The sequence below is a fragment of the Cryptomeria japonica genome, chromosome 10 (genome assembly GCF_030272615.1).
Source record: "Cryptomeria japonica chromosome 10, Sugi_1.0, whole genome shotgun sequence".
NCBI lineage: Eukaryota > Viridiplantae > Streptophyta > Pinopsida > Cupressales > Cupressaceae > Cryptomeria > Cryptomeria japonica.
Genome location: NC_081414.1, coordinates 277,109,706 through 277,135,674, shown reverse-complemented (window position 1 = coordinate 277,135,674; position 25,969 = coordinate 277,109,706). Strand labels below are relative to the sequence as shown.

The window sequence follows — 25,969 nt, the reverse complement described above, 5'->3', positions numbered from 1 at the left end:
AAAAATGAGAAGAATTTAGGCAGTTAATTTGGAGACTTTAGAATGATACTTGCCTTTTCTAGGCAAAAGAAAAGCATTGCATGCAATAGGTTAGAGGTTTCAAAATGATCTTGTTGTTTGTGAAAATACCAATAGTAGTTATGATATTGTATCTTTTGAGTTAAATAGTGTGATTGCCCACTATTGAAACTTACTTAATTGCATAGATGCTTGAAACTCCTTTTCTTTTTCTTCCATACATCACTTGCTCTATTCACATCGACATGATTATTGTCATAGAGTAAATGAAGTGGGTGCATTTTTTAATCCATCACCAAATACACTTGATACTATAAAGAATGAGAGAAGAAAGTATGTTCTATAGTTGTATGTTGATATGACGAAAGAAAATATGTTCCATGCAAATTATAACCTCAACTTGGTCTTTTGGGTATAAGCCAAAAAAAAAGTAATAAATTTTGCATAGGAATTCTTAAATACATAGCAAGTCATAAAATTGTCTAGTCAGTTCTTTTGACCTTAGTTTACACCTAAGTTTGGTAGTGGAAAAAAAAATAGTATCCTAAAACTCCAATTATTTTATTTTGTATGTAATTTGTTCCCAATTGGGATCTTACCACTAAATTGCTTTTAGAGAATCCTAGAGGTCTAAATTGATCAATTTTGGACTAGATTGTGGGCAAAAACATATCCCTCATTAATGGCCCACCTACAATTAGGCATCCCATTTCAAATTGTTTTTTTTCTTTCCCAAGTTGACACTTCTAGAAAATTTGATCATCATCCATTATCTTTCATACCAAAATAGTTTGAATTGAGCATCTAAGATTTTATATCCAAGGATGATCCTAGGTCATTAATTATCATAAAAAAAATTTAGCATTTGAATCTCATAAACACCATGTTTTGTATTACCATTGCATCAACAAATACTATATTGTTTCATCATACTAGGCACTTACATCTTTGATTGACATGTATCTCAAACTTTGTTTGGGAAAAGAGGGCTGACTAGTTATTAAGGAAGACAAGTCTTCCCTTTTGCACAGTAGTAGTTCCTCCTAGGTGCTTTTCAACATCACCAAGCTTTTAGACATAGCTACAAGCATATATAGATATTCTTGAAGTCAACATGGATAAATGTGATCGAAAATTTGTACCAAATGACAAAACTGAATATCAATCTATAGCTATTATTTGAACATAATTTTAATCTCTAATTTGAATCCTATCACATTAATCACAATTTATTACTTGAAAAAATTAATATTAACATTTGAAATAACTAAATACATGATACTTTAACATTTGAAATAATTTATCACAATTTAAAGAGGAATTTCAGGACGCAAAAAATGAGGGAAATAGGAATGGTAACTTGGTTGCAATCTTGAAAGTTCAGGTGGCGGACCTGCAAGTGAGATTGAAGGATGTGGAAACTAGGGCATAGGAGTTTAGAGTGTCCAAACTTCAACTTGAAAAAGCTATAAACTCTTTCATCGTTATCACTGATGGTATCATGAGAAAGGCAGTGACGGACATGGTTTCAGGACAGTCCAAATTAAAGAAAAAACTTAAGAATGATGCAGAGAATCGAAAGGTCAAAGATGATGGCACCTACAACTACATCTCTCCACAAGGAAATTGGAAAAATAACTTGTAGAAGCTGTCGAAGAATTGGGGGTTCATCTCTGGCCCCAAGAATTAAGTCTTTATGTTGTTTCCCTTTTTGATCATCGATTGGTGGTGGCTTCTAGACCTTTTTAGTAGTATTTGTTTAAATGATGTTAGTAGTTTGATTATGGTCGGTCTAGATACTAAGACTTTATTTCTTAGTCCTTTTGCTTTTTTCAGGCCTTAGAGTCAAATTTTGATTATGGCTAGATGGTATACTGTAGGTAATTATTGGTTGAAAAAGTTAGACTATGTTGAATATTTTTGGTCTGTTTGCTATTTCTATTGATTGATGCTTTAAGCTGTTGCTTTATATATGAAATTAAGATCCTTTCCCTTTTTCATTTATAAAAAAAAATAGATACATAATATTCTTTTCATTAGTCATTTATAAATTATTTATTACTCAAATTCTTTATTAAGCCCAGATATATTGGGTATCCACAATATGAAAAAAGAAGCATAAAGATGCATATATACGTCTTACAATCTTTTCATTTTAAACCTCTTTAAGAGGTCCCATCTACTAGTTTCTTTGTATATGTAATCTTAGGTTTGCATTAGGTAGATATTTTTTAAATTTTATAATAACACTTTTTCACATTGAATTTTTTAGGTTCACGATAGGGTACTTTTAAGAGTCGAGGACGTAAAGACGTGGTCGTAAGACAATAATTTTTTAAAAAATAATAAGAATAGTTATTAAAAAGTTTAAACAATTAAAAATTAATTAAAATTTTAAAAGTAAATATAATATATTAAAATTTTAGAAGTTTTTATAAAAATATTATTATTTTAAATATTATTTTTTTATCATTTTATATCTTGATTAAAGAATATTTTGAAGTCTTTAAAAAATTTCCTTCAAAAATTTTGAATCTTGAAAATGTAACTTAGATACATACTCTATATATATATATATATATATATATATATATATATATATATATAATACAATTTTTTTCTTACTTTCAATTTATTTTGTAGTTGTGGAAGTTTTAAATTTTTTAAATACATATATGAATTTTTATCATCAAAGCCTCTCAATTACAATAGTACAACTATTATAGGCCTTTGTAAGAACAAACGATCCAAGTATCTTGGTGGAACCAATTGTTATTTTTGGAAAACTTATTTTTATTTTTATACTGCTGGAATTGGATTTGAGAAACTTGTTTTGAGTAATTTTATCTCCTTAATTGTTTGTGCAACATATAACATTTTAAGAATTCTCTTTTGATGGAAAACATATGTATTATGGTTAGGAGTGTTGCATTTATTTATCAGATTATTGAATAAATTTTTATGACCCCCGTTTTAAATGAGATTGCAATAATAAATAATAATAAATTAACTATAATATAATTATAAAATATAAATTAAATTTTAATTTTATCATAGGTCAAGGGGCATGTGGAGAATCATGACTATTGAAGGAAAAAAGATATATAAGAGGCACCAAACAATTCATGGCATAACTATTCATTTAACTTGACAATACAGGAATTCATTTAGTTGAGGATGAAACCCCTCATGTTAGGAATAAAAGTAAAACTCTTTTATTGTCCTTGTTAAGTTTGTGGACGAAAAACCCTTGATTCAAGCAGATTAAGAAATTATTTAGCAAAGTATTAAACAGTTGTATACTTGAAGAAAATTAGCCTTACCATAGATAATAATACTTGATGTAAGTGTGGCCAGATTTTTTAGTGTCCAAAGCAATTTTAGAAATTTAATTTTGACATTAGTTATTAAATCAATGTGTTAAAAATCAAGAATCTTATTAATAATCAATTGTGCAAGTTTATATTCTGTGTGCTAAGGCTTGAAACTAAAGGAATTAAAAAAGAGAGATTACAATTGGTGTCAGAGTAGTGATCTTGCCATCTTGGAGAGTAAAGCTAGCATGTTGGATGCATTCTAGTCATAGAGACTTGAAAGTCTACAAGGAAGATAGATATGAAAGGTTCTATAGAGGCCCAATACAATATTTTTCAACCAAGGTTCTTTCAAAAAGAAGAGGAAATGAATTTTATTCAAGAACTATTGATGAAAATACTTAAGAACAAAGAAAGGTACAAACTTGAGGCCTCCAAATCTTTGACCAATATCAAAAGTTGCCAAATGATTTCAAAGCTAGTGTTCCTTTTGATGAGTACTTGGAGGCATTCAAGAACCATTATCCCAACAAAAGCGGACTATATGAGTACATAAGAAAAATGGTGAAGGAGGAGATCAAGGAAAAGACCCAGAAGAATCAATTTTTATAGAAGCAATGAAGTCTAAATCAAAGTCAATCACAAGAAGCTAGTAAACTCAAGGAAGAAGGGCTAGAACTAGAGCCACTATAAAATGAATAGATCAATGAGCAAGAACAAGAGAACCAAAATATTGGGTTGAAGATAAAGAGTCTTGCGTAGGACACAATGTTGTATTGGTTTTTAATAATGGTGTGTCACCAAAACATCCACGAAGAGAAGACAAAAGGGGTCCCACTTGTTAGATGGGAAGAGTTCAAGTTGAAGGAAGATGCACCAAATCATGCACTATCTTTCGAACTTCCACACGGTGAGTTATTAATTGATTTTTAGAATAGCATTGAGGATGAATGTGAATTTAAGAAGGACAATTCAATTAGGCCAACTTTGAAAGTTTTTGGTCACACAAATGAGTGTTAAGGATATCTCAACAAACTCTTGTCATGATGGAAAACATGTAAAGAGAGGCGATAGAGTAAGGGATACAACTTGCCATGCAGGGCATGTGGATTCTTTGTTTCAAGTTCCAAACGTTTTTTGTACAAGGAATTCTAGTGATCTCTAGAGGATAAAATTGGATAAAGGCCTTGAATATACAAAGAAAAAGGTTAACTAAAACCTTTCTAAATCAGATCAAGAAAGTTGGCAATGTTTGAATTCAATAGAATGAAATAAATGACAAGTCTAAAACTATGCAAAAACATCTCAAAAAATAGGGAGTTCTAGATGTGTTTAGAAACACAAAGAAAGAGCTCATAGATACAAGAGTTCTATTACAAAAATTAAAGAATCTTTGCAAGACAATATGAATCATCAAGCAAAATTATTTGAAGGCAAGAAAGACAGTTGTTTAATTAAGACTTAGCAACAAATATGAAATTATCGAAATACGTTGCATCATTAGAGAGATTCATAATATTTGCAAGATTGATTTGAGATCTTGGTATCTTCAAAAATATTTAGTGAAGTCAAGAATAAATTCTAAGAGTGTCCTAGTTTGTGATTGCTTGCAGTTCAAGGGGTATGTGAATAATCGTGACTATTGAAGGAAAAAAGATATATAAGAGACACCAAATTAAGAGAAGGAAAAATGAATAGGAAGAACATACCATTTATTATTTGATAATTGCTCCTTTAGAGCATGAAACAACAATTTTTTTAACTTGAGGATGAAATCTCTCAAGGAAGAAATTAAAGGATGACAAACCTTTTATTTCCTTGCCAAGTTTGTGGATGAAAACTTGACTCAAGCAGATTAAGAAATTATTTATCAAAGGCATTAAATTGTTGTAGATTTGAAGAAAATTGACAATACTACAGAAAATAATACCTGATGTAAATCTGGGAAAATTTTGTTTATGATATGAAAAAATTATAAACAATTTTTTTTAAGGAGGATTCAAATGAACTTTATGTGGTCAACTCTCTTCAAAATTATTTATGTGTGTAATGATAAGGAGAATATATTTTATTATTGATTTGATGAAAATGAACAAGATCTCAACTATAACTGTAACATAACTGCTGTATTTTAAACAGTGTAATAATAAAATCTATGCTAACATTCTTCTCCTTATTAAATTGTCATTGTAAATATACCCTTGAAACCTCAAATTTTATCTTGCCAAGAGACCTCCCTTAAGGTTAACATAACACAAACAAAAATACATGTCAATTACGCAAAATAAATACACATTTTTTAGAAGATTTTTCTTTGAAGAAACAAATCTTGAATTAGGTGGAATTCCATCAGGTTGCCTAGTAACCCTTTAACGGGTGTAGTGAGCTAAATTTCCAAGTTCTCATATTACCACCTTCATATTAAGTTCACCAAATTCCTTGTCTTCATAAAACAAACTTCAAAATATACGCATTCTTCAATTTTGTGAGCATAAAAAAAGAAAGCACCATCAATATATGCTTTTCATACAAAGCACCATTTCTAATTGAGAAGCTGACGTGGGATGATGGAAAAATCTCCAACCTTAGATGTCGCCGGTCTCCAATAACCTAAGTTACTGGGTTCACGGATTTTGGGCCCCAAACGCGAACCGGATCCGCGTTGGGTTTGCCCTGGGTCTGGCCAGGGTTCTTCATTTTGCCTGTGGGTTCGTCAAGGCAAACCCATGACGAACCCACAACCAAAATGGTGAACCCTGGCTGAAACCGAGCACGGACGTAGGCGAAACTACGGGCTGGGCCAGTCAAAGTCACCAAAAAGTGACTTTTTAATATTAAAAAACTAATTTTTTGTTTGAAATTCTGAATTTTCAATTGATATTTGACATTGATCAATGATGAAGTAGCATATTATTAAATATATTTAGATTTATAATTTTGTATGTTTCTTTAAATTTTTACATATTATATATATATATATATATACACACACGAATGAACCCAACCCATGAATCCAAAGACAATTTTTTTTTTTTCCTGAACCCACGAACCGGGTTCACATCTCCAAACCCGCTCCCCAACCAGAACAGATAACTTAGCCAATAACGTATAAGAAACTACTCAACAATATGCTTTGAGCAACATCCTCAATTTTCATCTTTCTTCGTTATTGCATAATTGTTTGAAGATTTATTGCTCATCTACAAGATACTCATCAATTGCTTTAATGTTTGGAATGCACCTTTTCAGGTACCAATAGTAAGAAACTAGATTACTTGATTGGCACATCTCAAAAAAGATATATCAATTGGTTGACTGTTTACAATACTCATAAAACTAATTCGAATTGCGTCTCCTCTTGCAAAACAACTTACCTCCAAATTACCACTAATAAAAAATGCATGCAAATGACTAGGTAGCCATTTATGAGTGCTCTTATGTTGAATGACTATCCAACTCTTGATTTTATCATCTGGTGGATCTTCATCCTCTTGGCCCCCCGATTTAGTTCTCTACTCAACATATTGTGCTTTAAGCCTTGTAATTATTAACCAGACTCCGTAGAAATTTAATACCATGAGATCTCGTCTAATTCATAATAAGATCCATTAAAGCCTCAAAAACTTGCTCTTTATAGATGCTAGGGGAATTTGTAACTTGGCTTTGTATCTTCCATCGTTGAAAGCCCGGGTTCGAGCGACAGTGAGACCATGCTCTGCAGCTTGATGCAATACTTGTGAAACCTCGTGCCTCTCATATGGCTCAGCACTACATACATAAGCCAGTAAGCATTGAATCTGCTAAAGCACAGTGCCCTTCTACCTGCACTGAAATGTCCATCTCTCGTCTAGACAAAACTCTCCATATATAGAACTCTTTCATTTTTCTCACACCATTATACAAACTTAATTAACATTTGGAAATGAACAGAATTCGACGCCATTTTGCTTCAAATGGACTTTCATTATCACCTCTGTCACAAGCATAAGATCACAGTTCTATTTCCTTCCATGCACCGCAGACTCACATCTGCATAGTCATCCAGCTTCTTATGCTTTACCAACTCTTAGTCTGAATTCTTTTACCACAATTTCTTTTTCTACACTTCCAAGTGCTGGAAACTACTCTAGGCGCACAGGCACAGGAGTTTACATCGCACTGTCACCAAATTAACAAAGAAAATATATTTCATTATTGATTTGATGAACAACGAACCAAAAAAATAAAGATTTTGTACAGTGGAGAATCATTTATCTCAATTGTAACTGCATAACCGCTCTGTTAACTACATGATCACTGTTTACTAAACAATGTAATAACAGAATCTATGCTAACATGTAAGGAGATAAAAGATAAACAGTAATCACTGTTTAGTTGTTTGGTGTTGTGCTGTTTCGTGGCTATTTCTTGGTGCTGTTTTGCTGTGAATAGCGTTATATTCCTTTTGTAAAAGGATTCATAGTCCTTCCAAAAGTCTTCTTATCCAATTAAAAATATGTAAGAAGATAAAAGATTGATAATATTTTACTACGATTTTAAGTAATTATAGTTGAATTGATCTTAATACATGTTAAACAAAAGTGTAATTGAAATAAGAAACTCAGGATATTCTCAAGAGTGAATATGTATTGTGATCTATCAAGAGTTGTGCTTTTATTGTTAGATTATGTTGGTAACTTTTAAATCTTTTTGAATGGACTGTCTCTCTAAATTTTGGAGTTCAATTGAACAATATCAAATGCAATCGTGTAGTTATTTATTTATTTATTTTTAATGTTTTGATATTAAATTAGCTAAAAAGTTATTCAATTAGTTTAAGTAAATATGTTTTGATACAATATAAAATTTGGTTATACATTTAATAATTATTTATTTAACTTATTTACGTAAAAAAGATAAATTCAAATCACAATGAACAATATGATGGCTATTCTATTCATTATTGTCATATTTATAATAAAAAAGAGATGAAAATTACTAATTTAAAATTGATAACTAGAGGTTGAATTAATCCATTTAAATTGAATTACTCCAAAGTTGGAAGTTGGAAGTTGCAACTTCTAACCACTTAGTTGACTTTGAAGAATACATGTTTATTGGCTTCTTAAGAATAAAATAGAATTACCTACAAAAAATTAATAAAATAGTTGTATTAAAATATTAAACACCAATAACATCAATGTCAATCAATCCCTCAACAATCAATAAGTGAAATTTATTATCAAAGAACATCTTGAGGATATTCTCCAACACACTCACTCATCAACTTATATTGGGTTTCAACAAGAAAGAATCAAGATTTCATTGACATTCACTACAATGTTGTATTGGCATTTATTGTCACGTAGTTGTTTTTACTTTTATTATTGACTTCATTTTAGGGCTTGACCAAGGGATAAGGAAGTCCTAAATTTCAACTCTTGCGTATCAAGGCTTGTCATGCACCTTATCACCACCATCATTTTCCTCACCTCAAATATCATCAGCCAAACTTGTTTTATAGATGTTGAAGATAAATTTTTTTATGATAAAATCAGGATAATATGCATCCTAGAGTTTTATTTCTCTAATTTTGATTATCTTTTAATTTTGATCCAAAATAAAATATCAATTTCTCAAGTACAATTCTCTAGTATAGTGTGATATCAAGTAAAGTTCACTTTTTGTTAGCTTTAAGGTACTTAGCCCTCATCGAATTTATTTTCATTCGAACTCATGTCTTATTACAACTCTATTAGTTGATATAGGCACCTAAATTTGTCCACACTTGATCACATTAGATTTGTCTCTATCCTAGCCATTAATTAAATAAAGACTATTTAACTTTTTAGTTAATTCATCCTTTATCCTTATTCCTCATCCTTAAATAAATTTATATTTAATTAATTAATTTGACCATTTATCCTATATCCTTTGTAAATTAAATAAATGTAAATATAATTATTTAGCTTGTCCTTTTCCATCTCAAATCTTGCTAGTTAACTAAAATTAATTAACTATTTAATCTTTTGCAATTGCCTAATTATGATTAATTTAATTAATCACATCCTAATTTTACTTATCCTAAAAAGCTACAACAGAAACATGATCTTCCATTTGATCAAGAAAATCCCAACCTCCATTTAGCCCATGTGACTCTCACACGTGTGGGAAGTCATGTCTCTCTCCACTCTTCTCCATGTGTTCTTGATAAGACACTTGTCTTTTTTTCTCTTCCCAATGTGTCCTCACATTTTTGAGAGGGCACATGTTTCCTTTCCTTTCTTCCCAAGGTGTGCTTGCACATGTGTGAGAGACACTCGTCCTAATCCACTCTTCCATATGTTTCCTTACATATGTATAATTACTCTCTTTTCCATGTGTTTTTTTCACACTTGTGAGAGGATTCATCCCCCACCATTAAATTTGGTCAAACAAATCCTCTCTTGATCTTTGCTTAATCCTCTCCTCTCCCAAATTTGTCAATCTTGTGATGTCTCTTGGAAACTCCCCAACCATGTCATTTCATGAATCCTTCACCATTTGATTTTCAAATCAAATCCTATCCCTTGCTTAATCTTCCCTCACATATAAAAATCAAAGGCCCTCCAAGCCAATTATGTAATCACTTCAAATCCTATGCACATATTGTCCACTCAAAGAATACTTCTATTGAAAAGTTATGTTTTTATAGGTTTGAGAAGCATCCACATTCTATCATTGACATATCAAAACAAAGAGCACATCAAGAGGATTCTTGGAGGCCATTGGAGGTTTCTAAAGCTTAACTAGGTGCACATTGATCCTCTTCTAGCTCAAATGGAGTTATGATGGAGAAGCATGGTGTAATATTTATTTCTTGCATTCTGGTCTTTGTTTTACTCATATGCAACTTGTATAATTTCATTAGTAATACTCAACTCCTATATCTAGCTTGTATAATTTTATTAATAATGGTCAACTCCTATGTCTAGGTTTAAGGAATTCCTAACCCAACTTGAAAGGAGCTAGTGAGGTGTGCTGATTGGAAATAAAACATTTGTATGTCTCTAGCATCTACCGTCATTTCCTTCATGTAATCTATCTTCCCATGTCTTCCAAAGCATTGTTCAATGCTTGAATAGACGAGGTTCAATAAATGTGCTGTAAGGAAACTTTGCCATCATGACAATTAGTTTGTCCACAAATATGTGTTGAGTCAGTGACAACTTGTATGATGTTTGAGATCTTGAACTCCTCTATTGTCCCTCACAAAATCTAATATTATAAGTTTGCATCCTAAGCTTTCTTGTACAATCAAGGACTCCAAAAGAGAAAAATTTAGATATAGATCTATAACTATAATATTGGTGAGTGGTGGATCTAAAATCTGTTCGCTCATCCATAGCCAAGTTTATTTCATATCCTTAATCAACAAAATCACCTTAGAATTCCCTCTATCAAGGAGGTTAGTGTGTAGTTTATATTGTCTAGGAAACATATGAGCAACCAATGACTTTTGTATCTTTCTATATTCCTTTGAGATAGGGAGAATGTGCAACATGGAATGGGAAAAGAAATATTTGGCAATTGAATAACCTATCACTTCCCATGATTGCATGTTCATCCCTACAACACTAGCATCCTTCTCTTTGCTTTGATAGAATCCTCTACCCTTTGAGTCTCGACAACCATAGTATGGGTAGACAAGTACGTTGCATAGTCTCTATTGGAACATCTTTATTTCTAACCTAACCCTCCACGTGAAACATACACACTCTGTTCTTCTATGTACGACTATTTTTCACAACCTCTTTCCTCATGTTTATGTATCCACAAAGGGTCTAAACCCTTGTGTTGTTGTTCTTGTAATGCATGTTGAGAACATGACATAACCAATGCTTACTTCCCTCTTAAGTTCTTCTTTTGTCTTTGTCTATAGGAGTTGCAAATTACTAAAGTTTTTTATTTATATTGAATGGACCTTTTTGTATGTTTTTAGGAGAGTAGGAGAGCATTCAAAGGTTTTCTATTTGGATGATTGATTGTCTCTTGTTTCCCCCTTATCATTCTTATCATCCTTGAAAAGCTTCATTTTTTTCTAGGTGGGTGACTTTGGGGACGTTCCTTGGTGTTCCTTGCATCAACAAAATGTTTTAAGGGTGAGAACAATAGGATTTCCCTAGGGAACATGTCCTTGTGTACCATTGCTATCAATTTATTTGATAATAATCAAGTGCTTGTTGTCAATGAGAAAGATTGAAGATGCAATTTAAGAGAAATATGCAAAATGTGTATGATGATGTGGTATATGTCTACTTTGATACATGCTTAATGCATCCAATTGATAAATGTGTTTAGATTGAGTCTTGTTTTTTCCTTGATGAGTAATGTTCTAGAGCTTGTCTTTCAATATAAGATTCTAGGTGCCCACTTTGAAATATCTGGCACATAATCTTACAAGTAATAGTTAGAATATTTGAAAGGATTAAGCTCATGGTGATGGGGAAATGTATTTCAATTGGGATGGGGAAATGTATTTCAATTGGGAGGATGAAATAACGAACACGATATTAACTAGGGGATAGATCCACACCTATGGTCCACTCTAGAATGCTTGAATGGTTGTAGTAAAAATTGATCCAAATTGTAAAAATTTTAGATAGATTTATGAACTATAAGATTTAATATTAAAATTTTCTTATGTACAAAATAAAATAAATTAAACATCAAAATAACATATTTATAATAAAACAAAAACTAAATATAAAAAAACAACACAATATATCAACTTTAAACCTTTTTTTTTATATTTTATTAATTATAATAATAGGTCATGCTTAGAAGGAAAGGTGGAAAGCATAACTGAAAGTATTTGTTTATCTTTAACCTTAAGATTATAAAAAAATAATAATACAATTGGATAATGTTTTTGTTTAAGATAAGATGGGTTTTTGATAGACCTAAAAATAATGAATGCAATAGGATCTAATGTTGTTGATTAGGGGTAAAACAGGTTTTGAAAACACCTGAAACCCTATACAAACGGATTTCAAAACGCTGCTAAAGATAACCCATAGACCATTAGTAGCCAACCAACAACACAATATCTACAATAAATTGTGAGAGACCTTGCTGTTACAATAAAAGGCCTAAGCCAACAAACAACATCACTATAGCATAGGGTTTTTGACAGGCTCTCAAAACCTTTATAATGGGTTATGAAAAGGCTCACATAACCTTCAAATGATATATCATCAAGGCTGCAATCAACATACAACCTAGTTCAAAAAAATAACCATCCTTAACCATAGAAGCATAAAGGAGAGCAATAGAACCAAGGCTCTCAACATTCACTCTCCTCCGAAACAAATACAAAACCCAAACGACCACTCCAAGCTCCACCTCAATAAGAGCAACATGAGCTGAACTAGGAACCACTCTTAAAATCTACCTCAATAGGATAAAAGGAGTGATAAAATTACCTAGGGTAATATTCAACCCCAAAGGTCTCTCATCGCATCTGCAACACCAGTCACCACCTTAATAGGAACAGGAGTGATAAAAATACCTAGGGTAGTATTCAACCCCAAACGTCTCTCATATCATCTGCAACACCAGTCACCACCTTAATAGGAGCTGGCTCCACCTCAATAGGACAATCAAAGGACCCACAAAATGATGCTGAGAAATAATACTATCCATACCATCATACCCTCCACCTCAATAGAAAAAAAATGGCAGCTTCAAAAATAAAGGCAACATAAACCCCCTTAAAGCAGCTCCAAATACTATCCATACCATCATACCCTCCACCTCAATAGAAAAAAAATGGCAGCTTCAAAGATAAAGGCAACCTAAACCCCCTTAAAGCAGCTCCAACACAAAGGAGAATGAAAGACCAAGAAAGAGGAAAAAACAACTTGTAACCAAAAAGGAGCAACAAAAACTGCCCTAAAAAACTCTAGGTCCACAAACACAAAAAGGGGGATGATCACCAAAACCCTACCACGACTAGGGGGACACATTCATCCAAACATCACCACGAAAAGATACCAAGTTTAAAATGGGTAAAACAAATAATAGAATGCATAAATGCATACCCAACAGATCCAAAAGCCATGAACAAAAATATCTACTCACAAACCACCAAGCACCTCCAAGGAAGGATCGACGACCAGGTGATCAAGAATAAAACCCAGCCATAACAATGGTAGCAGAGACAACAACAACCGTCCAAGAGGGTGACCCATCCATCGAGGCCATAGAGTGGAAAGGAGTGCAGAAAATAAGAACCACGAAAGACCCCCCACCAGAAGTCTATTGGGAGGTGTGTGCCCTTCGTCCCCTTGGCGGTTTAACATTACTCTTGAGGATTTACAACATGGCTTAGCTGCTTTCCGTGGTTTGTTTATCTTTGGTGTTTGTATCGGGCATTAAGATGATCTTTTGGCGCAACGACAAACCTTGGCTAACAAATGGTATCAGAACTTAGGTCACGGGTTCAAATTCCACAATTGCACTGGAAAATTATTGAAAGATGTGCATCCTTTATCCCCTTGATTGTTCAGCGCCACCCTTAAAGATCTATGACATAGCTTAACTATCTCTCATGATTTATTTATCTCTAGTATTTATATCACACATTAAGAGTAACGCAACAACAAACCTTGACTAACAAAGTCACCATCAGCACCAGGCTCACTGATCTGATTTATGAAAACCAGATTACAATACCTGGTGTGATACCTGCGGTATTGTAGATTTCAACACAGAAATTGACAACAAGAAGATTGCAAACCAAAAACTGTCTCCATTCTATTCAAAATTGGAGTTTATACAAGTCGAATGTATCCCAAGGGTCACACAAATCCCTTGGAATTGAAACGAAGAGTCACCATAATGTTTATTACAATTAAACTACTAAAACTATCAAAATTATCAAAAAACTAAATATAAAATTTTAGTCCACTTTGAGAAGGCATAACTTTCTCATCCTAGCTCCGAATTACAAACCATTTGATGCGTTGGAAAGGTATTCAAATAATCTAGAACCAAATTTCGGAAACATCGAAGATGTCTCATCATGTTTCCGCGCCCAACATTTGTCCAAAAATGCACCGAAGACCCTCAAAATTGCAATTTACTAAAACATAGAAAATTTTGAAAATTAGATTTCAATATTTTCCCAATTTAATCCTGATCACTCACCGAGCAACAGACCATACTAACTACCGCTGCTAGAAACCTCCTCACATCGGCCACCCACCACAGGATCCAGCGTAAAGGACATACCAAAAATAACAGCATTAAAGGAAAGAGAGGCATCCCCAACAACTACTGTAGCCCAAGAGGACTTGGCAGCAACCTTCAAGCTCACAGCTATAGCTAGGGCCAGATCTCTAGCATTCCCAAAATGCCCCTCACTGTCGCCACACGCCAAATCCAAAAAACAGGGGGCAAAACAGAAGACCCATCAAAGACCACAATCAAACCAAGCATGAACTGGCGATCTCCATCCTCATTAGGATCCCCGTCATCATCAGCCGATTCCCTTGCGGCCTCTCCAGCACAAGCTGAAACCCTGGCGCTCTTTCCTCCTCCGCTCCCGCTCATATTGTTGCAACAGGATAATGTTAACTTTTTTCAACTGGATTTTGAAAAAATATGGATATGATATTTCGTTTTTATTGAAATGAACAAATAATCAATCATGATTGAATAATTTTAGATATGTTTACATAAAATTTATTATTTTAATATTTGAATTTTATGTTTCAGAAGTACTAACATGCACCAAATGTTTTCCAAGGCAATTCAGTTTGAGAATCATAACTTTAATGTTTAAGATGTATTAATTTTTAATAAATGTTTTTCAAGACAATTCAGCTTGAGAATCATGATCGTAATGTTTAAAATGTATTAATTTTTAATAAACTTCTTGAAGGAAATTCAGTTTGAGAATCAAGAAGTGATAAGGATCAGACAAGAGATTGAAGATCTTAACCGTGCTTTGAGGTACTTTGGAAATTAAAGTTATTTGATATATTAAATATGTTAGTGTAGAAATAGTTTATATGAAGATTTAGTTATATTTTTGGTAGACGCATGCATGGAAAGGATCTTGAAGGGCTAACTATGGCAGAGTTGCAACAATTAGAAAACAAGTTGGAAATGGGATTACGTCAAGTTTGTTCTAAAAAGGTATAACATAAATGTTCTACATAGTTTATATATTTGTATATTTCAAAATGTATTTAGAATTATTAATTTAAAAAATAATTTAAATTTGATATATCTTTTTATTGATTTTTTGTTTTAGGATGAATGTCTATTTAAAGAGATATATGAGCTTCAAAAACAGGTAAGATGAATGTTCTAAATTATTTATATTTTTTTCACTATTTTTTATTAATTTGTAAATAATTAGTAAATATGTGTTTTATACACATTCTAATTATATCAAAGATGATTTGTTTATAAATTTTTTTTAAATCATTTTAAATTAAGAAATCCTGAAGTATATTATATAAATAATTTAATTGTATAATTTACATAAGTATTTTTCATTTTTTTAATAATACTATTTACTCTTCAATATTTTTCAGAAATTCATAAATATAATATTTTAATCTATATTATTTAAATTTTATAAAATAAAATAGATATATATTATTTATATATAAATCATATAAATAAATAAAATTTAATTTTTATTAATCAAAACAATCTAAATTAATATTCTATAATGCTAATAAAGTGAAAGAAAATATCCAAATTAATTAAATTCTTATATAATTGATTTTTAGAATCTTTGATATCATTCTAATATTTTTAGAGTTGAAAGATCAGTCTTTAGACCATCTTAAAGACATAACTGATACATTGATTTATATAATCTTAATTTCTTTCTAATATTTTTAAAATCAAAAGGTCAATTTTTAAAATTTAACCATCTTAATAAAATAACATAAATTTAATTTATATATATATATACGTTGGGTCGTTTTGCTTGCGGGTTTATCAATCTCCTCTTAAGCAAAATGTTGACATGGTTAGTGCATTTGACATGTTTTAGTAGCTCTTAGATATATATCTTTCTAATATTTTAAAAGTTTGAAATGTCAGTTTTTAGATTATTTTATGAATATAAAATTATTATATATATAAATAAGATTTTATTAATATTAAAAAATTAAAATTATTGAATATTTTTTAATATTGAATTGAATAAAAATGAAAAATAATAATGTTAAAAGACATTTTTAAAGCTGAAAGATCAGTTTATAGAATTATTATATATATATATCATATTAAATAAATCAGAATTTTTTAAGTATTAAAAATAAAAATAATTTTAATCTAATTAAATATTGAATTCTAATAAAAAGTAAAAAATAATAATTTTTGGTATAAAAAATAAGTATATTTAATTTTGAATTAAAAAAATTTATATGTAGTTAAAGTCTATAAAATAAAAATCTAAAGAGGTTTATTACAAATCCACCATCTTTAGGATTCAAAGAAATCAAAATCATTCAAACAACTAAAACACAAAAACAAATTGTCAACCTAAATCATTTTGAAGAAGCCTAAGAAATTGTAAAAAAAAGTTGAAGATAGATATCCCAAATCCATAAAATTCCAGTCATTCCACTTTCTAGAAACATGAATAAAAGAGATGGAATCAAAATTCTTGATTCATGAAATTTTCTGCACATACAAAGCCAACTTCTAGGAAGAATTTGAAACTTTCTCATTGTTCAAAAGAAAACCAAAACAATTGAAATCTATCTCACATATAATATTTTTCTAACATATTTGACAGGCTTTCTCAACCACCAATAGAACAGCTCGAACATCCATTTGATTATTGGTACCAATCCCCAAGAAGGAAAGAAGTGAATTGACTCAGCCTGGACTGCTTCGTGAAGAGTCATTGGTATTAATTTTAAGAAATCCCAATGGAGGAGACTATTTACCAGCTCTATTCACCTTATTGAAAGATTTAATTTTAGAACTAATATTATTGGAATAGTTAAATACCATAAATATAACTTCTTTAAAATTAGACTATTAGGATGGAGTAACACATCTATAGAGCACTTGATCGTTAAAGTTTCTTTAATTGAACTTAAAATCTTTTCCAAATATACCAATAAGACTATAACCTTAAAAGACTCCACGATTTTTTTCTAACCAAAATTGTCAAAGAATGAAAATAGGACCTATATCCTAAGCAACTAACAAAATAGAGGCTGAAGTAGGAGGCCACCCCAAGTAGCCCAAAATTCAATTACAAAAGCAGCATGAACTAAAGATCGATTCCAAATGTGCTACCATTTTTGCCAAAGGCCTTTATAAATTGAACATTGCTAAGCCCACAAAAAAACACAATTAGGATATTTTGGCAGTAAATTTTCATTGACTTAATCTAAAACCTTTTGCCAAATATACCTAAAAAGATTGTGATAACCTTGAAGATCTGACAAATTTTTTCTAGCTAAATTTGTCAAAGAATGAAAATAAGACCTATATTGAAGGCAACTAACAAAATAGATACTGAAGTAGGAAGTCCACCCGAAACGAGCACAAAATTCAGTTATAAAAGTAGCATGAACTAAAGGTGGCTTCCAAATATGTCACCATTATCACCAAAGATCTTAAGAAAATTAACATTAGAAGAAAAGATGAGACACACTACTCACTAAGCCCACAAAAAACACATTTTGAAGGACCTTAGAAATCTTTTTTCTTATGTTGTCCCAAATGACACATTTTTTTGTCACTATAAAAAGATCTCATACCTATCTCTTTTGTGTTGTAAAAATTGATATCCACGTGACATTGAATAATCTTCCTTTGCATCATAAGACAAGAGCTTCAGCCTTCTACAAAGAACAACAAAGTCTATCTATCAAAATAGAACAAAGAACAGCCTGATCATTCAGATCAGATCACAAAATAATAATGTTATTGATAAACATAAAGAAAAAAAGAAAACATATTCAAATTTAGATTTTGAAGTTAGAAATAGGATTTGAGTGGTTGGAGGATCAAAGCATCTGCGTTAGTCTCAGCTGATTTTGAGAACTTGAAAAATCTAGTGCTCATGTCTGCATCTAGATGAGCATGTTTGTACTTGAACAATAGTGTTCCCCAAAGGTGCTCATGTTTGTTGGTCTTACAAGTCTTAAAAATTTCTAGTGTGAGCTAATTTTCTAATCTCCTTGGTACCTACAAAATGTTGAGATGACCGATGTATGTTAGGAAAAAAAAATTTCATTTTCTGCATGTTGGAAATTCTGGCTTTTTCTGTTTTAGATTGATTTTTCTGATTAATAAAATCAAATATTTCTAAAAATATTTTGGCATGGCTTGTAAGAGACTTAGCAAATATATTTTATTGTAATTTAGTAGCAATTTAATTTGTTAAAATTCAAAAGTTGCCAATATAGGCATTTGGAATTGATGGACCCCACATACACCCAAATGAGAGCAAAATTAAGTTCAACTTCAAATTTCTGTGGAATAAATGTTTATGACAAAAAATATTATCTAATTTAGGCGTGACACATGAGGATTTTTGGGTTTTGCCAAATTTGGAGTCAAATGGGTAAGTTGGTGGCATGAGGTGAACTCCTATATTTAGCAAACTGTACGAGTGTTGTAAGAACATTAAATGAAGATTCCAAGGTAAAATTCAAATTAAAAACTAGGAGGGAATCTAAATTTGGCGTGCCATTTCTGGGTCCTGTTGATGTGTCTTTTGTAAACGACCAAACACAGAATAAAATACCGAAAGGTACCTTATCCTCTCTTGAATAAAGCTCCCGAATGCTGAAGATATCGCTAAAGGATCAATTGGAGAAGCTTCAAGGTTCTGTTATGTAGGATCTCTACTCGTGGATAAGCTCTTTGTGTTACGATGTGATTTTGCTGGAATCACAAGGGGACTTACACTCAATGACCTGAACGTCTGATTTGCTGGAATCACAAGTCCTACTTGCTAACTGGAAGACAAACAAATGGTAAAAGATGCAGGGTTCAGGAAATCTACTCTACTACCTAGAATGCGAGAAGATGGATGAATGACTAGGTGGAGTCCTACTGGGCTGGGTCTCACCATCAGGCTTGAACAATCCGACACCAACTCAGTGCGATCTTCTAAGGGATGCTTCCAATATGTTCAAATTGTACGTCATCAGACACTGATCACCATTCAAGATAATGCATGAACAATAGATGTGTAACGACTTAAGATTAAGCTCATTTTATGCCAGTTGACCACGCAGGGCACACTTACAATGAGTAAGAGGCTAGTGGTATGGATTAGACGGATTCCACACAGGTGCATTCAACAATTGCTTTCATTCAATTTAATTATTACCATTTGCAATGAAGGTTCAACAACAGACCATGCGTATTGTAAAGAAATGACACATTTCACCATATCTTCAATGAAAAAAGGGTTCATTTACAATCAAGGCAACAATTTCTTGCCTCCTCTTCCTACTTTACTCTAATTTCTATTCTATTCACTATCGATCATTAGTTATTCTAACCTCTATGAACTAACTCTTAACCCTCTAGCTATTAGCCTTTACAAATGAGGAGCCAGGGCTTATATAGTGCTCTCAATACAATTCAATGGCTCAGATCAATTTGAGATCAATGGCCGAGATTTTAAAATGAAAACCCTAATTAGGGTTTGTTACAACAAACTCAATTCTAGCCAATGAAATAATTGCATTATTTGGACACATGTCTTCTCTGGAATATTCGACCAATGGATAACTGGGGTAGGTGCATCGAAGTTTGTGTCATCTTTGATGAGTCAGGTACATTGAATCTGGACATGCTGAGGTGGACCAATCCGACTGGAGGAGTGATGACTGGGATGCCACCTTGTCTGACACTTGTAACTTGGTAGATATTCAATTTGATGATGCTGAGAAGATAATTTTAATTAACTCTTCTGAAACTATCTGCTTCCTCAACGGACCCTTGCTTTAACCTCCTTTGTCTTTGATGTGCAGGGTGGATGGTGTACCTTTCCTTGAAATGCTGGACTGGAAGAGGTCGTCCTTGCCCTGGCCTGGTCTTCTTTCATCTGCAAAACAAACCATAAGATGATTAAGGACACATAATATATTTATTCTAACATAGCATTTTCTACCTTAAATCATCCACAAGAAGACATCAAAATGAAGTTGGCTCAAGATTCTTTCCAGGGACAAGCTCCATAAGAATTTTGCCTTGGACCCTTTGGAAGGGTCAGGAGCGAATTTTGCATTCCTGGCTCATTTAGACCTCACTTTGCGACTACGCTTGCTTAGATGCATGCCTAAGGATCCCTATATTCTCAACCAATACCAAGTTTGATGTAAATTTGGGGCAAAAGAGAGGTTTTAAGGATTTCGCTCTGGACCCTTTGGAAGGGTCAGGAGCGAAATTTACATTTTAGGACAAAATCTATCATGCCTCTACTCCAGAATGCCTTCCAAGGCAAGCATACACTAGCCTTCTCTCCACTAAGGCCTGGGAATCCACCTCTTGATCTTCATCATGAGCAATTTAGGTGAAATTTAGAATTTCGCTCTGGACCCTTTGGAAGGGTCAGGAGCGAAATTCAAGTTTTAGGTCTCAATTCCTCATCTCCTTCACTTCAATTTATCTTGCAGAGCAAAGCAACATCATTTCAAACTCAACCACGCCTTAGGACTCAAAGCCTTGACTTGACACAAGGAGGAAATAGGTAGATTGAAGAATTTCGCTCTGGACCCTTTGGAAGGGTCAAGAGCGAAATTCACCTTTTAGCTCAAAATTTGCATTTTTAATGGTCAAAAATCTTTTCAAGGCATTCCAAATAGCTTCTCTCACCCTAGTCTAGGCCTGACTTTACTCAAAATTTGGAGAAAAGGATGGTTTTAGTGTTTTTCGCTCTGGACCCTTTGGAAGGGTCAGGAGCGAATTTCTTGTTTTGAGCTCATTTCTTCATATTTGATGACTCTTGGCAATTCAAGGACATGCCTAAGGACACCTTTAATCTTGATCCACACTAGACTTGGCATAAAATTGAGGGAAAAGATAGGTTTTGCACAATTTCGCCCTGGACCCTTTGGAAGGGTCAGGAGCGAATTTCCATTTCTAGACTTGATTCTTCATCCTTTCAATCCCAATCTTCATTGCAAGGTAAAATTTCATCTCTTTTCGCCCAAGTAACAAGGTTTTAAGCCCAAGCAAGGTTAAAAATATAGGTTTGCAAGGAATTTCACTCTGGACCCTCTGGAAGGGTCAGGAGCGAAATTCACCTTCCTGGACAAAATCCTCACTCTTCAACGCTTCAAACATTATAAAAGGCAAAAAAGCATGTCCAATCTTCCTTTCATCATGCCTTAGATGTCAAAATTTGGTCAAACAAGGAAGGGAGTGAGGTCTAGGAGGATTTTCGCTCTGGACCCTTTGGAAGGGTCAGGAGTGAAAATCATGATTTGGGCTAGATTGTTCGTTTTTCAAACTTCAATCTTGTTTGGGAGGCAAACATAGATCATTTTCCACTTGAGGAACCAGGTTTTAAGCCCATTCAAGGTAGTAAATGAGGTTTATAGTGAATTTCGCTTTGGAACCTTTGGAAGGGTCAGGAGCGAAATTCATCTCTTAGGCAAAATCTTGATCATCCAAAGCATCCAACTCCCTCTCGAGGCAAGAACATACCCATTCATCCTCCATCATGTCGACACCTAGCCAAAACAAGGAAGAAAACAAGAGCTATAAGGATTTTCGCTCTGGACCCTTTGGAAGGGTCGGGAGCGAAAATCATGTTTTTGACCTTGATTCTTGATTTTTCTAGCTTTAATCTTCTTTGGGAGGCAAACATAGGTCGCTCTTCTTGCATCTACATCTTGGTCCTGACTTTGGCAAAGGGGAAAAGGAGTGTTTTCAAGAATTTCGCTCTAGAGCCTTTGGAAGGGTCAGGAGCAAAATCCCTACTTCAGGCTAATTTCCATCATTTTGTAGTCTTAAACCTCCTCTCCAAGGCAAACATGCATCCAAACCTTCTCAACTATGCCTCAAAAATCCAAAACTTGGCCATATGAAAGAGCAAAATAGAAGAAAAGATGAATTTCGCTCTGGACCCTTTGAAAGGGTCAGGAGTGAAATTCTAATTTTAGCTCAATTCCTTCACTTGCTTCCTCCTTTTCATGCCTTGGACGCACTTTGCTAGGCTTCCTTTGATCCTGATCATGCAAATCTACCCTTTAGGTCGACATTTAGCCCAAAAATTTGGTGAAAAATAGGGTTTTACATGAATTTCGCTCTGGACCCTTTGGAAGGGTCAGGAGCGAATTTCAAGTTTGAGCTCAAGTCCTGGCTTCATTTTCACCTTTCTTCATTTACACAAGTGTTTTTACCTTCATTCAAACCCAGGAAAGGGTTAGCTTATAGTTTGGGTCAAGGTGGAGTGTCTTGTAGAGGAATTCGCTTTGGACCCTTTGGAAGGGTCAGGAGCGAAATTCCTATGGCTCATTCACCTTCAAATTGACTTGACTTTGTCTTAGACTTGATCCTAGATCCATTTCCTTCTATATCCTTGCCCGTTCGCTCAACCACTCTTTGACTTAGGTGAGATCCTGAGTCCTTGGTGAATTTTCGCTCTAGACCCTTTGGAAGGGTCATGAGCGAAATTTGACATTTTAGCCTCTCCGTCAGGATCATTTTATGGAATATAACATTTAAGTATAAGTTATACTTTAAGTTATATTCCATATATACTGTCAGGATGTTTGAGAGTGGTTTCGGACCTCGAGGAGTTATAATGCAAATTCTAGTTTTTGGAGGATTCTTCAGTTTTCCAGACTTAGTCAAATTTCAGGATCAGGACATTCCAGACAGCCAAATTTCAGGGCATTTGAAGATCAAGATGACATTCCAGACTTCATCACTCACCAACTTGACCTAGCTCGGACCTTCAAGGATGATACTCACTCACCAAGCAAGACACAATTAGCAACAAGAGCAAAACCAGGCCCTAAGGAAGACTTTCAAAGAAACCCTAACTTGGAGCATCTATTGACTCAACCTAGCTCAAGTAGAGCCTGCTATCCAGCGATCCCCCTGACAGCACTCATCAGGCAAAGGCTAACAGACAAAACCCTAAAAGACCTAGAAAACAAACCCTAGAAAGCAAAAAAGTAGGGGTCCCCATTTGCAATGGGGCGATGTGTGAATACGTCACAACAGGGCCCCAAATGAAATGTAATTTCATGAAGAAGTGGGGGCATTTTACATGTTGGTTTTCAATTCTTGAAGATATTGTTTGCAGGTGAAAGGTTGGAGAGTTTAGAAAGAAGGGTTTTGGAATTCATATTACTGCTATAGTATCATGTTGCAGGTTTTAAATCAGATTTATATTAGATCATAGCATTTGAAATGGAATCCAAGAGGCTTGATACTTTGTAACGAATCTATGTTAAAATTTTCAGTAGAAATTTCCATGTTTGTTTGGGAGATCAAAGGAGAAGGTAGAAAATCAGATTGGAGGTCATTGCTGCTGTTGTAAATCCTTTTCCATGTTTGTTTGAGAGATCAAAGGAGAAGGTAGAAAATCAGATTGGAGGTCATTGCTACCTTTTTGCAGGTCTATTATCAATCATATATAAGATTGGTGCATTGGAAACTGAAGCCAATAGGCTTAGCATTGTGTAATGAAAAGTAGTTTCAGTAAGAAACTCACAAGTTTATTTGCATAATGTTGGTGTTCAATTCATTTTGATTTGCTGTTCTAAATCAGATTTGGTTAAGTTTATTGAATTGTGAAATCAGATTGCTTGTAGGGAGAGTCTCCCTTTTATATCAATGGTATCAGATAGGTTGATCTTGAGTGTGTGAACAGCGATCGAAAAGAGGAAATTTGCACCAGAATTGTGAGTGTGGGTGTTGTGAAAAATCCCTCTAAGAAGAGGTAGAGGAAGAGGTGGAGGTGGAAACCCTCATGATTTTGTTTGTGAAGATGATTTTAGAGCCTTGAGAAGACGGCTTGTTCAACAATGCATGAAGAGATGCAGAGAGGAGTTGCACAGGTGAGAGTATAAAATGACAGTGATGATGATTTTTCTACAACTTCTAATGAAGCAAATAATATTGGAGCCAATGATCCATTGATTAGAACATAAGAAAAGATTGGAAAGAAGCCCAGAATAGAAGTTTCAACATTAACTGGTTGCCTAAATCCAGAGGAGTTGATAGATTAGATTAATGACATGGAAGAGTTCTTTGAATTTGAAGAGATAGTAGAGCTAGAAAAAGTGAAGGAAGTCCAAATGGACAGAGGAAGAAGAGAAAGGGATAAGATCCCAAGATGGGGTAAGATGGTAGAAAAATTGAAAAATAATTTTATTCCAATTGATTATGATCTTGAAAAGTTGAAAAAGATGTAGAGTTTGAAGCAAGGAACCAGAACCATGAAAGAGTACACAAAAGATCTTGATAAGAATCGGTCATGCAGAAGCAAACAAGGAGAAAGTAGCTTGATACATTAATGGTTTGAAGTCATCCATTCAAGAGTAGTTAACATTGGTGAGGATGTACACCACTGAGGATGCATATCAGTGTGCATTCAAAGTGGAAGAAAGATTAAACAAAAGGTTTGAAAACAAGCAAAGAGGAAAGGGTAGATCGTATGGAGAGAAGCATGAAGGTAATAATAAAAAAAATCAGAATGATGAAGACCATAGCAGCAGAAAGAATCAGAAATTTGATGATTCTTATAACCCCAGATAACAAAATTTCAGAGGAAGAGGAAGATCGAGTAGAGGATTAAGAAGAGGTAGCTTTCGTGGAACCTGTTTTAAATATGGAAAATAGTGTTATATAGCTTATGACTACCATCATGATTAAGAAAGAACAAGAAAAAGATCTGAAAATCAGCCAAGAGCAGCAAATGTAAATGAGGGATGCTAAGTCATCACATTCAAAAGATGCAGAAAATGGAGAAGCACTTGTTGCAAGAAGAGTCTTGATGAATGTAGGACAAGAATCAATTCAAAGGAAAAGTTTATTTTAGTCAAGATGTAAGTGCGAGGGTAAGGTATGTGATGTAATTATTGATGTTGGAAATACAGAGAGTCTTGTTTTAAAAGAAATGATAAAGTAAATTGCAGTTAGAAAGAAGGCATTCACATCCATATTAGATTGCTTGGTTGCAAGATGATCAAAAGGTTTTGGTGAGTGAATAATGTTTAGTTAAATTTAATAGAGGAGATTACCATGATGAGGTCTTATGTGATATTATTGCAATGATTGTTTGTCGGGAATACCATGACAATTTGGCAAGTGTGCGATACATGATGGGTATGCAAGCACATATATATTGATTAAGGATGAAGTTCGCCACAAATTGAAACCCTTGGAACGTTGGTAATTGTTTGATTAACGGAGTTAAAGAATTTGTCAAAGAGGATGAAGATGAAGATAATGATTTTCTCATGCAAGTTGCAGCAGTGTTGATTGCATTCTAGAATTGCAGAATGAAACCTGATTTATGTAAGGAAGATAACATTGGTATAGGATAGGATATTGCAGCAACCAATCCATTGGAAGACAAAGGTTTTATTGAGGAAGAAGATGAACAAGTGAAGGTTGAGTTGATAGATGATCTCTTGATTAATAAAGAGATT

At 33.4% G+C, this 25,969-nt stretch overlaps 1 protein-coding gene across 4 annotated transcripts in view; it reads left to right on the top strand.

The window, feature by feature from the left end:
* The window catches only part of LOC131035498 (MADS-box transcription factor 23), a 101,630-nt gene that overhangs the window by 5,107 nt on the left and 70,554 nt on the right, over nucleotides 1–25,969 (top strand). For 3 of the 4 annotated variants that reach the window (XM_057967208.2, XM_057967206.2, XM_057967204.2), the window contains exons 3-5: nucleotides 15,238–15,308; nucleotides 15,395–15,494; nucleotides 15,613–15,654. In XM_057967208.2, coding sequence (XP_057823191.2) covers nucleotides 15,238–15,308; nucleotides 15,395–15,494; nucleotides 15,613–15,654 — 213 coding nt within the window. The remainder of the gene's footprint in view (nucleotides 1–15,237; nucleotides 15,309–15,394; nucleotides 15,495–15,612; nucleotides 15,655–25,969) is intronic. The other variant, XM_057967205.2, reaches the window with a different exon arrangement.